The sequence below is a fragment of the Theropithecus gelada genome, chromosome 11 (genome assembly GCF_003255815.1).
Source record: "Theropithecus gelada isolate Dixy chromosome 11, Tgel_1.0, whole genome shotgun sequence".
NCBI lineage: Eukaryota > Metazoa > Chordata > Mammalia > Primates > Cercopithecidae > Theropithecus > Theropithecus gelada.
Genome location: NC_037679.1, coordinates 84,321,401 through 84,335,343, shown reverse-complemented (window position 1 = coordinate 84,335,343; position 13,943 = coordinate 84,321,401). Strand labels below are relative to the sequence as shown.

Genomic DNA, 13,943 nt, shown 5'->3' with positions numbered 1-13,943 from the left:
TTATTACAGAGACGCCCTTGGAGCCGCCCCAATGTACCTTTTTTAGTTTTGTTTTGTTTTGTTTTGTTTTTTTGAGACAGAGTCTCGCTCTGTGCCCCAGGCTGGAGTGCAGTAGCGCAATCTCGGCTCACTGCAAGCTCCGCCTCCCGGGTTCACGCCATTCTCCTGCCTCAGCCTCCTGAGTAGCTGGGACTACAGGCGCCTGCCACCGCGCCCGGCTAATTTTTTTGTATTTTTAATAGAGACGGGGTTTCACCGTGGTCTCTATCTCCTGACCTTGTGATCTGCCCGCCTCGGCCTCCCAAAGTGCTGGGTTTACAGGCGTGAGCCACTGCGCCCAGCCTGTTTTGTTTTGTTTTTAAGTGAAACATTGGCCAACTTCAGCGTCAGTTTAAAAAAAGTTCATAGGGGCCGGGCGCGGTGGCTCAAGCCTGTAATCCCAGCACTTTGGGAGGCCGAGGCGGGTGGATCACGAGGTCAGGAGATCGAGACTATCCTGGCTAACATGGTGAAACCCCGTCTCTACTAAAAATACAAAAAACTAGCCGGGCGTGGTGGCGGGCGCCTGTAGTCTCAGCTACTTGGGAGGCTGAGGCGGGAGAATGGCGTGAACCCGGGAGGCGGAGCTTGCAGTGAGCCGAGATCACGCCACTGCACTCCAGCCTGGGAGACACAGTGAGACTCCGTCTCAAAAAAAAAAAAAAAAAAAAAAAAAAAAGTTCATAGGACATGCAATTAACAGGGACTTGGCCCCTGGCCTCAGGACATCAGGCCTTCGGTCATCATCCACCTCCTCCCTCCTTCATTTCAAGGGTACCCCCAGTACCCCATCCTCGGTGACACTCTTGGTGGACAAAGGCTATTTCCTACTTCTTCTTCTTCTACTCTAAACTGCTACACAGAGGTGGTGCAGAAAGCCCCAAAATGGTGCCCACCAGCAGCCCAGCAGCATCCGGGCGAGTCTGCAGGCAGGTGGCACCCCGGTCCCACCAGCATTTACTCCACAGGCCACAGGGCTGGCCCTCCTTGGGCCTGATGCTAACATACACCCTGCCCAAAACCACCAGAAGGCAAGTGATAATGTCCAGAAATGGCCCTTCCTGACACTCAGCCCTCCTGGACTGAGAATGCTACCCCTTCCTCCTCCCCAGCCACCTCTGATGGGCAGGAGACCGGGACAGAAGCATCTGGGAGAGAAGCCTCCACTCCCTAGACCAGCACCTGGGCACTGGCACTGGAACAAGGCATCCAAACAGAAGCTCACCCCCAGCCAGGTGAGCCCCTCTTCCCCATTCTCAGTACCCAGATGCATCCCCTGAGAGCAAGTGCCTGCCCTTCCTGGAAAGATACCACACCCTCTTACCTAAGTGCATGCACAGCGATTTCTCAGACTTTCATGTCCTGCTGGGACTTGGGTGTCCCTCTGTTTACTTCTGAGGCTAGCTCTATGCAAATATCAAGGTAACACATGCAACCTACTCTAAGTCCATGGTCCTTACTCCTCCCTTTCCTGGCCACATGGCCCTGGACAAGGCATCCCTGCACCTGGCTCCCTCCAGCCCGTCACCCCTTATGCAAAGTGAGTCCCAACACCCCTGACACCCAAGCTCCCTCACCCACAGGCACGGGGCCTGTCCAGACCTTTGCTGTAGCGAGCACACAATCCACGAATGGCATGTCTACACTGGTGCCCTCTCTGTGCCCAAGATTCTAAGATAGACTGAGAACCCTTGGTTTCATGGGGAATAAATGATTGCCAGTAAAACATATTGAGCATTTACTGAATGCTTACTATGTGCCAGGCCCCAGTTTGAGCTCATTAGAGGCACTCACTGCCCTTCACAGCCTTAGGAGAGGGGCAATAAGGCCGGGCGCGGTGGCTCACGCCGGTAATCCCAGCACTTGGGGAGGACGGGCAGGTGGATCACGAGGTCAGGAGATCTAGACCATCCTAGCTAACACAGTGAAACCCCATCTCTACTAAAAATACAAAAAATTAGCCGGGCCTGGTGGCGGGCGCCTGTAGTCCCAGCTGCTCCGGAAGCTGAGGCAGGAGAATGGCGTGGATCCGGGAGGCAGAGCTTGCAGTGAGCCGAGATCGCGCCACTGCACTCCAGCCCGGGCGAAAGAGCAAGACTCCGTCTCAAAAAAAAAAAAAAAGAATAAGCAGGTCGCACAGGGTAGGCGGGAGGGAGAAGAGGCTGTTCTGAAGAGAGGACACAGAGATCAACACCCAGGAGCAGGTGGAGTGGGGCCCAGAGGAAGACCAGCCAGGAAGCCCGAGGCCAGGAAAGAAACAGAGGGAGCCAGCCTGGGAGAGCCCCAGAGGGCAGCAGAAAATTTCCACAAGGAAGCTGGGATCTCAGAGAACTAGCCCAGTACAGGGCAACCAGGATCTCAGGGTGAAAGGACTGAGCCTGCCAGTGATCTGGGGCTCAAATGCCACAGGACCCCAGGCACAGTGACAGTGATCAGGCTACAAAGACAAGTGTTTCCGAATCAGAGGTCTGGCCCCCAGCCCCGTGAAATGACTCAGGAATCACAGCCTCCCTGAGGCTGTGTCCTCTGACACAGCTGAAGTTTTCCTGGCTGGACCAGCAGGGGTCAAGATCTTGAGCATCCAAAACCAGCTGTCAGCCTGTCCTGGCCCAGGAGAGCTGCTGGAGGATGGCTTTCATGTTGCAACAAAATAAACACACCTATGAACATGTGTCTGACCCGAATACGGTGCTTAGCAACCAATCAAGCATTGAAACCAACAGCCGGTGTTGAATCACGCTGACAGCCACCCAGAGCGAGCGAGAATGGCTGTCCTATTTACACACACACACACACACACACACACACACACGGCCACCTGATGGCACTTCAGGAGGACAAGGCCTGCAGGCTACAGGCTGGGCTCTCTGGTGTGCGGGGATCAGAGGGTGGCCTTCCCTGACATCTCTGAAAATGGCAAAGGCTCAAAGGTAAACAGTGAAACAAAAAACCCAAAGCCATCAGAAGACTCAGGACCTAGAGATCTTGCTGGGGCGGGAAAGGTTGGGAATGCTGAGAGCAGAGCACTTCTCCAACCTGGCGATGCCCTCTGAGCCCAAAAGCATTAGTAAGGCAAACTGAGATGCCCAGGCAGCCAGCAGAGAGCGGGCAGAGGGAGGTGGGCAGTGGTGGGAGAGAGCCCGGAATGGGTGGAAATAAAGCACAGGGAGTGACGGAGGCCAGAAATGCGTTCCCCCAATGTCATCGAGGAAAGATGATGCCCCAGCACTCCCTGGACAGCCCACTGCGGTCTGTGGCTCTGCAGCAGACCACAGCCAGCCGAGGAGCTCTCAGCGGACAGGCGCATGAACCCACGAGTCCAACGGTGCGACTCCAGCAACAGAGACCAGAAGTCAACGCAGGATTTGTAGGAGAGTGGCAATTTCCCTTTACAATATTCTCTGAGATTCAAAGAAACATAATTTCAAAGCAAGAGAAAACATGATTCCAAAGGGAAGACATTCACGTTTCATTGTAGTTTTCGAAGAGCGCCCCTTACTGAAAATGGGGCACCGTCTGAAGTTTAACATGGTGATGCTGGAAATTAAAAATGGGACCTCCTTTTTAAGTAAACCGATGCAGGGAACTGTCCACGAGCCCAGAACCCACCAGCCTCGGCTCAGTTCCAGCCCCACCTCGTCAGCAACTCCAGGAATTCGTTCCTGTTAGTTTTAGCCCCTGAACAAGGATAGTAAACAGAGAGTGAGCAGAGGCTTTGGCACGATCGACCTGTGCCAGGTCCTTACTCAGCTCCGACAGCGGGTGTCCAGGTGTCTGTGGGACCAAGCGCTGTGCCACATGGCATCCACAAAGGGCCTCCCACGCTGGGTGCATGCGGCCAGGAGTGCTGCCCAATAATGCCTGCCATGAAGTCGCCAAATGCCGCAGACTCCCTGCCAACCGGCTGGATCTCGGTTCGAGTGCGAGTAACGCGAGTCACACACACCCCCATCTCCGGCAGGATGGAGTCTATACCTTGGACACTAGCAAAATGAGGGACAGAGAGAAGCATCTCAGCAGGAGGGCGGGTGGCCCTGTTTTCTAACCTGAGACATAGCCACGACGCCTGGGACTATTCTCTTCCCAGAAGCTGCGGGAGCCATGGGGCGAGCAGAGCCATGCTGCCATCTAGTGCGCCCAGCAGCTCGGCCAGCACTTCCCACTCCAGAGGCGGCTCGGGGAGGCTGTGATTCCAGAAAACCCTGGACCAACCCCAGCCAGGAAGCAGTGTCCCAGAGACCACGTTTGCTACAGAGCCATGCATCTCTCCTGGGTCCTGCCAGGATGGGCAGATCCTGCTGGACTGGAGTCTGCAGGGAGTGACATGCACAGGACAATGACCCAGCAAGGCTGGATGAGGCCATGAGACAGGCTGGGGTCCAGCCCTGCCACTGCAGCCATGCAGAGTCAGAGGCTCTCCCTCCCTCCGCGCCCTGGCCTCAGACACACCACCAAAGGCACCATTCCAGGAGCTCTGATATCACCTCTCCAGGCAGAGGGGGCTACACTCCAGCCCTGGGAGGCCATGATCACTCCCCTGCCACATACGGCTCTCCTAGCCTCTTACAACCCATTTACAAAACGTCAGTCATAATTGAACTAAAAACACACCCATCTCCCAACTAGCTAACAGTAGCTAACACTTACTGGGCTGGCCTGGAGGGTCACACCCTGTCCCCAGCTCCACACAAACGTGGCCCCTACCATCTGCACGGGCTTCCCGCACTTGCATTAACATTGCTGCCGTTCGCCCTCTGGGGACACCAGGGCGCTTGCCCAAGGACACTGATCAAGGAAGCTACGTGGAGCAGGGGCAGCCAGCCTGCCCGGCCTTGAGCACACCCGGCCATCTGTCATCTTGCCCTGGGGCCCTTCCCTCTGCCCTGGACAGCCTGGCTCAAGGTCGGCTGAGGGGTCTGAGTGTCCAGGAACCCCACCGCTCCAGACCCTCCCACAAGGACACCACTGGCCCCAGCAGCCCAGGCAGCCCCCACAGAGGGCCCTGGGGACAAGAAAGGCCACAGGTTGAGTTTCTGTCTCAGGTCAGTCCCTGCTGACCTGGGGATGGCCTGGGAAAGAACACAGAAAGTTCCAGAAGGCAGGGCACGCCATCCAGCCAAAGTCTGGATCTACAAGGTGGCCACGCCCTCCCTGAACCCAGCAGGGCTCCATTCTCAGCCCGGCTGGTGCTGCAGCCTGACGCATGGCCGGCCAGTCTCACTCTTCCAGGCCTGTGTCTGATCTCTCCTTCCATGGTGGGGAGAAAGGAGACTCCTCCTCCAAAATCTTACCGAAAAAGCAAGCCTGTAAGTGGACATGATTTCTAAGCTCACACCCAAAAGCCTCCCCTGTGGACAAGCACAGACACCAACTCCACGCACTGGGCTCTAAAGGGCCAGCAGCCACACTTGCGGCTGGTGCTGCTGACTGATGCACAGCACAGGGCCTGGCCCAGAACAGGAGCAGCTGGCACCAGGAGGAGCGATCAGGGACCCGGACGCTGCATGTCCTGTAACGGGGTCTCATGGCTCCTGAAGGTCCCTGACGTCCAAGGCTCTGCAGCCAGGAGAGGGCCCTGGCTGGGGAGTGGGGGCCCCAGGAAGACCCACTCTGCGGCTACTTCATTTGCCCCGTGGAGGGATTTAGAGGCCGGGGGGCCACAGGGGATCAGCACATGCTTCCGGCCCTGCCTGGGCCACTCTGGGCAGCTGGACACACGCTGGGGCGGTTTGGGGACAGAGAGGCCGCTCTCCCAGAGTGCACACCCACACAGCACAAGCACAGGTCCAGAGGAATGGGCTGGAAACAGCAGAAACCAACACAAGGAGGTCCCGGGGAACTTCTGCAAGTAAGACTTTGAGAACAAAAATCTTAAAAACTGTCCTCAGAGGACACAGACTTAGCAAACCTCACGTGGTCAGTAAGTCCCAGGTGAGGAAGACAGGGCTAGACCTCACTAGACCTTAACAACACTGGCTGCTGCATATGCCACCTGCCCAGGTCTTCCATGAGCACGGCGGGGGGCGGGGGCCAGGGCAGGGCACGTCAGGACTGCTTGAAAGGAAGACCGAGACACAAGTCTTTCTGGCTTCTTTCCCCACAGAGGCCGCTGCAACGCCTCCTCCTCCTGCCAGGCTCACACTGCTATCTGGCTCCCCTGGGAATTCAGCCCCTACAGCCGCTACCCAGGAAGCTCACAGGGCAAGGGGTGCCCCCTCTGCCACAGACCCTGACTCACATTCACACCGAAGTCTGGGGACGTGGAGCTCCAGATGGCGCCAATGCTTGCAGCAGCCAGCATCGCCTCAACAGCGTGCTCACTGTTGGGTAAATAACCTGTGGAGAAAACACAGGAAGAAGCCTTGGGTTCAGGGTATGGGAGGCAGCAGACATCCAAAAGGTTCCTCTGAGAGCCAGGGTCAGAGTGGACAGGGGGCTGGCCTTGAACTGCCTGAGGATCCTGACCACCATCCCCCACCCAGCTAAATCGCCTGCTGCCAGCCTGTCCACTCCCCACTATCCCCCTGCAATCCATTCTCCATGCTCTGATGACAGTGACCCTGCAGCCTCTCCTCCCTCTGCTCCCCCTCTCTCCCTGGGATCTGGTCACAGCAGCCTTCTTCCGACTCCTCAGTTGTCCTAATCGCCTCCTGCCTCAGGGCCTTTGCACAGCTGTCTGATCTGCTGAACACCAGCAGTCTCCACTCAGTGTGCGCTCACCCTGCAGCTCTTCACTCAAATGAAACTTCCTCAGACCAGCCTTCTCCAAGGCCGTCTTGCCCTCAACCTGGTGAACTCAGGTCCCCCAACTAGTAAACTTCGAAGCACACTGTATTTCTCCTTCACCAAACTTAGCATAACTGCAAATGAATAATCACCTGTGTAACTGGCTGTTTAGTATCTGGTTCTCACATGAGGGCTGGGACTTTGCGTGTCTTGTTCTTTGCTTTACCAAATGCCTTTTACCATGCCCTGCACATCAAGGGTCCTCAGATATTTGCTGGCTGGCAGATAGATGGATGGACAGATGAATGGATGGATGGAAAGAAGAAAGGATGGATGGATGGATGGATGATGGATGATGAATGGAGGATGGATGGATGAATGAATGGACGGATGACAGATGGAGAACAGATAAATGGATGGACAGATGGATGATGGGTGAATGGGTAGGTAGAGAGAAGAATGTATAGACAGTTGGATAGATGGATAGTTGGATGGATGATGTATGAGGGATGATGAATGGAAGATGAATGGATGAATGGGTAGATAATGGGTGGAGGATAGATGAGTGGATGGAGAGATGGATGATAGGTGAATGGGTAGGTAGAGAGAAGAATGTATGGACAGTTGGATGGATGGACGGATGGATAGTTGGATGGATGGATAAGTGATGGATGATAAATGGAAGATGGATGGATGAATGGGTAGATAATGGGTGGAGAGATGAGTGGATGGATGATGGATGGATGGGTAGGTGGAGAGAAGAACGTATAGACGGATGGATGGATAGTTGGATGATGTATGAGGGATGATGAATGGAGGATGGGTAGATGAATGGATAGACGATGAGTGGAGGATAGATATATGGATGGATAGATGGATAATGGGTAAATGGGTAGACGGAGAGAAGAATGTATAGACGGATAGATGGATGGATAGATGGATGGTTAGATAAATGATGGAGGAGGGATGACAAATGGGAGACAGATGGATGAATGGGTAGATGATAGGTGGAGGATAGATGAATGGATGGATAGATGGATGGATGATGGATGGATGGGTAGGTGGAGAGAAGGATGGACAGATGCATGGGCAGATGGATGGGTTGATGGATGGCTGCACAGACAGGTGGACTGGTGGATCGTTGGTTGGATGGATAGAGAGGAGAGGGAATGAAGAACACAAGCAAGAGCCATATTCAAGCCCATAGAGAGCAGAGGTCCTCAGGCCCTCCACCTCCTAGCTGGTCGGCTTTCATGACAACAGAGGCAGGGAATCCTCATGGCCACAGAAACGATGATCAATTAACCAGATCACCCTACACAATCCAGAGGAAAGGACCTGTATAGTCAGGCAGAAGGCAGTCGCGAGACAAAGGGCCATGGCCAAGGCCTCATCAGAGCGAAGTGCAGCTGCCCAGGTGCGCCCCCAGGGGTCCCTGGTCGGCTGGCTCCCTTTGTCCCCCCTTCTCCCCTCTACAGTGGGTATTTCTGTTTGTCCAGATTCACACAAACAGAAATACCCACTGGTATCCCCTGCTGGGCCATAAGCATCCAAGGGGCAGGGGTCACACCACCATGGGGTTCCACGCACATCCGGCAGATGGATGGCGTTTACTGAGTTTGCCACAAAGATGAGACTTGGCTGTGAGTGTAAACTGAAGCATCTCAACACTGTCACCCCCAGGGGCAGGGCAGGACTCGGTGCCCAGGGGAGGCTGCTTAACCAGCTGACTCCGTGTGACTGACAACTGAGGAGGAGCTGGCCCTTCTCCCATGGCACATCAGACACCAACCCTGGGGACCACTTCACAGACAAAGGAAAACGGAGCTAGGCACAGCTTTAACTCCATCTTTCCAAGACTCTAAAGCATCCAACCCCATTTAATCCACAGAATCATTTTCTAGTGTTTTCTGGGAAACTCAAAGTCCCAAATCCTAGTAACTGTGATCAGGTCAAACTAGTATCCAACTGAGACCCACGAAACGGCTGGGGCACAAGGGATCAGCTCAACTCTGAAGAGTCCAGGGCGTCGGGGCCAGGTGTCTCCTCAAAGAAAGCACAGCCCAGAGGAACCCTGACTGTCCCCAATATAACCTGTTCTGTCTCTCCTTCACTCAGAAATGTTTGCTTCAAAAGATTTTTTTTTTTTTTTTTGAGACGGAGTCTTGCTCTGTTGCCCAGGCTGGAGTGCAGTGGCCAGATCTCAGCTCACTGCAAGCCCCGCCTCCCAGGTTTACGCCATTCTCCTGCCTCAGCCTCCCGAGTAGCTGGGACCACAGGCGCCCGCCACCTCGCCTGGCTAGTTTTTTTGTATTTTTTTTAGTAGAGATGGGGTTTCACCGTGTTAGGCAGGATGGTCTCGATCTCCTGACCTTGTGATCCGCCCGTCTCGGCCTCCCAAAGTGCTGGGATTACAGGCTTGAGCCACCGCGCCCGGCCCAAAAGAAGATTTTTTAAAATGAGAATTGGAAGGAAAAAAAAAAAAAAACTGGAGTTAGAACATTTTGCATTCCTTTGCAAGACCTTAAAAGTGTACAGATGGCCGGGCGCGGTGGCTCCCAGCTACTCGGGAGGCTGAGGCAGGAGAATGGCATGAACCCAGGAGGCGGAGGTTGCAGTGAGCCAAGATCACGCCACTGCACTCCAGCCTGGGCGACAGAGCGAGACTCCATCTCAGAAAAAAAAAAAAAAAGAAAAGAAAAATACCTAATTAGTTCTTAGTGGGAAATCCTCAGTTGCTATCCCAGGGAAAAAAGGAGGGCCCCGGCCCAGAGCAGGAGGACAAGCCACACCTCAAGGTCTACAGATTCCAGCCCCTGCTCCTTCTAGAACAATCCCCAAATGGGGCCTGCTTTTCAGTCCTACTTCCCCTGCTTTATGGCTCAAGGCAGGAAGGGCAGTCAGAACGGACCAGCACCTCAGGAAACTCTAGGCAGAGCAGAAGAAGGTGGACGAGGCCTTTGGGATCAGACCTGGGCACCTGCCCCACCTCCTGCCCTCCATGTTCCACCCCACAGAGCTCGTGTAGACGCCTCCTGCTCACTGCCTCCAGGCCTTTCACAGGCCATTTCTGCTGCCCAGACTGCCCTTTCCTGCCCTGCCCCACTGCAGGGCTAACTCCTAAATGCACCTTCATTCCTCCAGCAAACCCATATTGAACGCACTCCCTTGATGTTCCTGGAATTGTTTCAGGCTCTGGGACAAAGCAGGGAACAAAGCAAAGCAAATTCCTGACTTCGCAGAGCAGCATATTCTTTCAGCAATTTTCCTTCATCTCTTTTTTTGCCTTGCATTTAGAGTCCAAGTCCCACGAGGTTCCATGTAATATGACATGACTCCACCTCACTCAAAAGTTGTCTTGACCTTCACACCACCCATTCTAGCTTGGTCTCCTCCCTCAAACCATCACCAGCACCCAAAATACTTACCAACGACCCGATCTCCTTTCTTCACACCCATTTTCCTCATTGCTGCTGCAAACAAAGCCACTTCTTGCCTCAGTTCTTCAAAAGTCACCTTCACAATTTCGTCTTTGCCTTCCCCTGGGAAGAGAAAAAGAGTAAACTGTATACAGACCACTGCAAAAAGAAAAGTTGCAAGCCAGACACTGAATGAAAAATCCCACCTGTTTCAATGCAGGTTATTAATCCACACCCAGGGAAAACAGACGCAGGGAACACAAGCAAGATACAGGTCAACTTAACTTCATGCAGAAGAAAGGCTGTGTGAGAGCCAGCCGAGTAAATACACTAACACCATGCGCTGCACAAAGATTCTCTATTGGGCTGGGTGCAGGGGCTCATGCCTATGATCCCAGCACTTTGGGAGGCTGAGGTGGGAGGATTGCCTGAGCCGGGGAGTTCAAGACCAGCCCTGACAACAGAGTGAGAACTCCATCTCTACCGAAAATGTAAAAATGAGCCAGGCATGGTGGCACGCGTCTGTAGTCCCAGCTACTCAGGAGGCTGAAGTGAAGGATCACGTGAGCCATGATCACACCACTGACCTCCAGCCTGGGTGACAGTGCAAGAACCTGTCTCTAAATAAATAAATAAATAAGATTTTCTACTGGGAATGCTTTTATTAACTGAAGAATCTTTTGATTATAATTGTAGGGTTTTTTTTAAAATAATTACAGATTCACACGAAGTTTCAAAGAAAGTACAGAGAGGTCCCATGAACCCTCACCCAGCTTCCCCAGTGGTTATATCCTCCACAGTTAGAGTACAACAGCAAAGACAGGAAACAGAAATGAATGCAACATGCGTGTGGTTCCACGAAACAGACGTGGATGCAACGTGCATGTATGTGGTTCCACAAAATAGACGTGGATGTAACGTGCATGTGTGTGGTTCCACGAAACAGACGTGGATACAATGTGTATGTGTGTGGTTCCACAAAACAGACGTGGATGCAACGTGCATGTATGTGGTTCCACAAAATAGACGTGGATGTAACGTGCATGCGTGTGGTTCCACGAAACAGATGTGGATACAATGTGTATGCATGTGGTTCCACGAAACAGACGTGGATGCAACGTGCATGTATGTGGTTCCACAAAATAGACATGGATGTAACGTGCATGCATGTGGTTCCACGAAACAGATGTGCATACAATGTGTATGTGTGTGGTTCCACAAAACAGACGTGGATACAATGTGCATCTGTGTGGTTCCACAAAACAGACGTGGATACAATGTGTATGTGTGTGGTTCCACGAAACAGATGTGGATACAATGTGCATCTGTGTGGTTCCACAAAACAGACGTGGATACAATGTGTATGTGTGTGGTTCCACGAAACAGATGTGGATACAATGTGCATGTATGTGGTTCCACAAAACAGACGTGGATACAATGTGTATGTGTGTGGTTCCACAAAACAGATGTGGATGCAACGTGCATGTGTGTGGTTCCACAAAATAGACGTGGATGTAACGTGCATGTGTGTGGTTCCAGGAAACAGACATGGATGTAACATGCATGTGTGTGGTTTCACAAAACACATGTGGATGCAATGTGCATGTGTGTTTCCAGGAAACAGACGTGGATGCAATATACATGTGCATGGTTCCACAAAATAGATGTGGATGCAGCGTACACGTGCGTGGTTCCACGAAATAGATGTGGATGCAATGTGCATGTGTGTGGTTTCACGAAATAGATGTTGATACAATGTGCATGTGTGTGGTTTCACAAAACAGATGTGGATGCAATGTGCATGTGTGTGGTTCCAGGAAATAGACATGGATGCAAAATGCATGTGCGAGGTTCTTTGTCACCTTACAGAATTTCCTGCAACCACCACAATTGAGACATAGGACATTTCCACCACCCCAAGCCCTTCCCTCCTGTTGCCTCTGTATAGTCATCCCTGACCCCTACACCACCCTCACCCCGGGCAATCACTTACATATTCTCTAGCTCTATAATTCTACCATTTCAAGAATGTTATATAGGCTGACAGAAGGGGCTCATGTCTATCATCCCTGCTCTCTGAAAGGTTAAGGCAGGAAGATCACGTGAGGTTAGGAGTTCAAGACCAGCCTGGGTAAGACAGACTCTACAAAAAATGTTAAAACTAAGGCTAGGCAGGGTGGCGAATGCCTGTAATACCAGCACTTTGGGAAGCCAAGGTGGGCAGGTTGCTTGAGTTCAGGAGTTCGAGACCAGCCTGGGCAACATAGTAAAACCTCGTCTCTACAAAAAAATTTTTAAAATATTAGCCGAGCATGGTGCTGCGCACCTGTAGTCCTAGCTACTCGGGGTACTGAAGTGGGAGGACCACCTGAGCTCAGGAGGTTGAGGCTGCCATGTGCTGAGATCATACCACTGCACTCCAGCCTGGGTGACAGAGTAAGACCCTGTCTTGGAAAAAACAAAAAAATTAAAACTAGCCAGGCGTGGTGGTGTACACCTGAAGCCCTAGCTACTTGGGAGGTTGAGATGGGAGGATCACTTGAGCCCAGAAGTTTTAAGGCTGCAGTGATCTATGTTCATACCACTGCACTCCAGCCTGAGAAACAGAGTGAGACCCTATCAAAAAGAAAGAAAGGAAAGGAAGGAAGGAAAGGAGGGAAGGAAGGGAGAGAGAAATGTTACATGAAATACATGTAACATTTCCGTGGGCCGGGCGCGGTGGCTCACGCCTGTAATCCCAGCACTCTGGAAGGCCGAGGTGGGTGGATCACGAGGTCAGGAGATCGAGACCATCCTGGCTAACACAGTGAAACCCCGTCTCTACTAAAAAATACAAAAAATTAGCCGGGCTTGGTGGTGGGCACCTGTAGTCCCAGGTAACCGGGATGCTGAGGCAGGAGAATGGCGTGAACCCAGGAGGCGGAGCTTGCAGTGAGCCGAGATGGTGCCACTGCACTCCAGCCTGGGCAACAGAGCGAGACTCCATCTCAAAAAAAAAAAAAAAAAAAAAAGAAAGGTTTTCCCTTTTTTTTTTTTTTTTTTTTTGAGACAGAGTCTCGCTCTGTTGCCCAGGCTGGCATGCAATGGTGTGATCTCGGCTCACTGCAACCTCTGCCTCCCAGGTTCAAGTAATTCTCCTGCCTCAGCTTCCCAGGTAGCTGGGATTACAGGCACCTGCACCTAATTTTTGTATTTTTAATAGAGATGGGCTTTCACCATGTTGGTCAGGCTTATCTTAAACTCCTGACCTCAGATGATCCACCCACCTGAACTCCCAATGTGCTGGGATTATAGGTGTGAGCCACCACACCCAGCCACAAGGTGACCTTCTAAGACTGGCATTTTTCATTTGGTGCAATGTCACTAAAATTCACTTAAGTTATTGCATGCATCAATAATTTACTTCTAGGCCGGGCACAGTAGCTCACGCCTGTAATCCCAGCACTTTGGGAGGCTGAGGCGGGGGAATCACCTGAGGTCAGGAGTTCAAGACCAGCCTGGCCAACATGATAAAACCCCGTCTCTACTAAAAATATAAAAATTAGCTGGGCGTGGTAGTGGGTGCCTGTAATCCCAGCTACTTAGGAGGCTGAAGCAGGAGAATTGCTTGAACCCAGGAGACGGAGGTTGCAGTGAGCCAACACAGTGCCACTGCACTCCAGCCTCAGCAACAGAGTAAGACTCTGTCTCAAAAAAAAAAAAAAAATCACTTTATTGCTCAGTAGAATAATTTTTTAGAAGATTAAAAGTGACACAAGC

The 13,943-nt window shown here is 52.3% G+C and overlaps 1 protein-coding gene across 3 annotated transcripts in view; it reads right to left on the bottom strand.

Annotated features, from left to right (window-relative positions):
- The window catches only part of AACS (acetoacetyl-CoA synthetase), an 80,447-nt gene that overhangs the window by 45,737 nt on the left and 20,767 nt on the right, over positions 1-13,943 (bottom strand). For all 3 annotated transcript variants that reach the window (XM_025402126.1, XM_025402128.1, XM_025402127.1), the window contains exons 4-5: positions 10,194-10,307; positions 6,278-6,375 (exon numbers count right to left, since the gene is read on the bottom strand). In XM_025402126.1, coding sequence (XP_025257911.1) covers positions 6,278-6,375; positions 10,194-10,307 — 212 coding nt within the window. The remainder of the gene's footprint in view (positions 1-6,277; positions 6,376-10,193; positions 10,308-13,943) is intronic.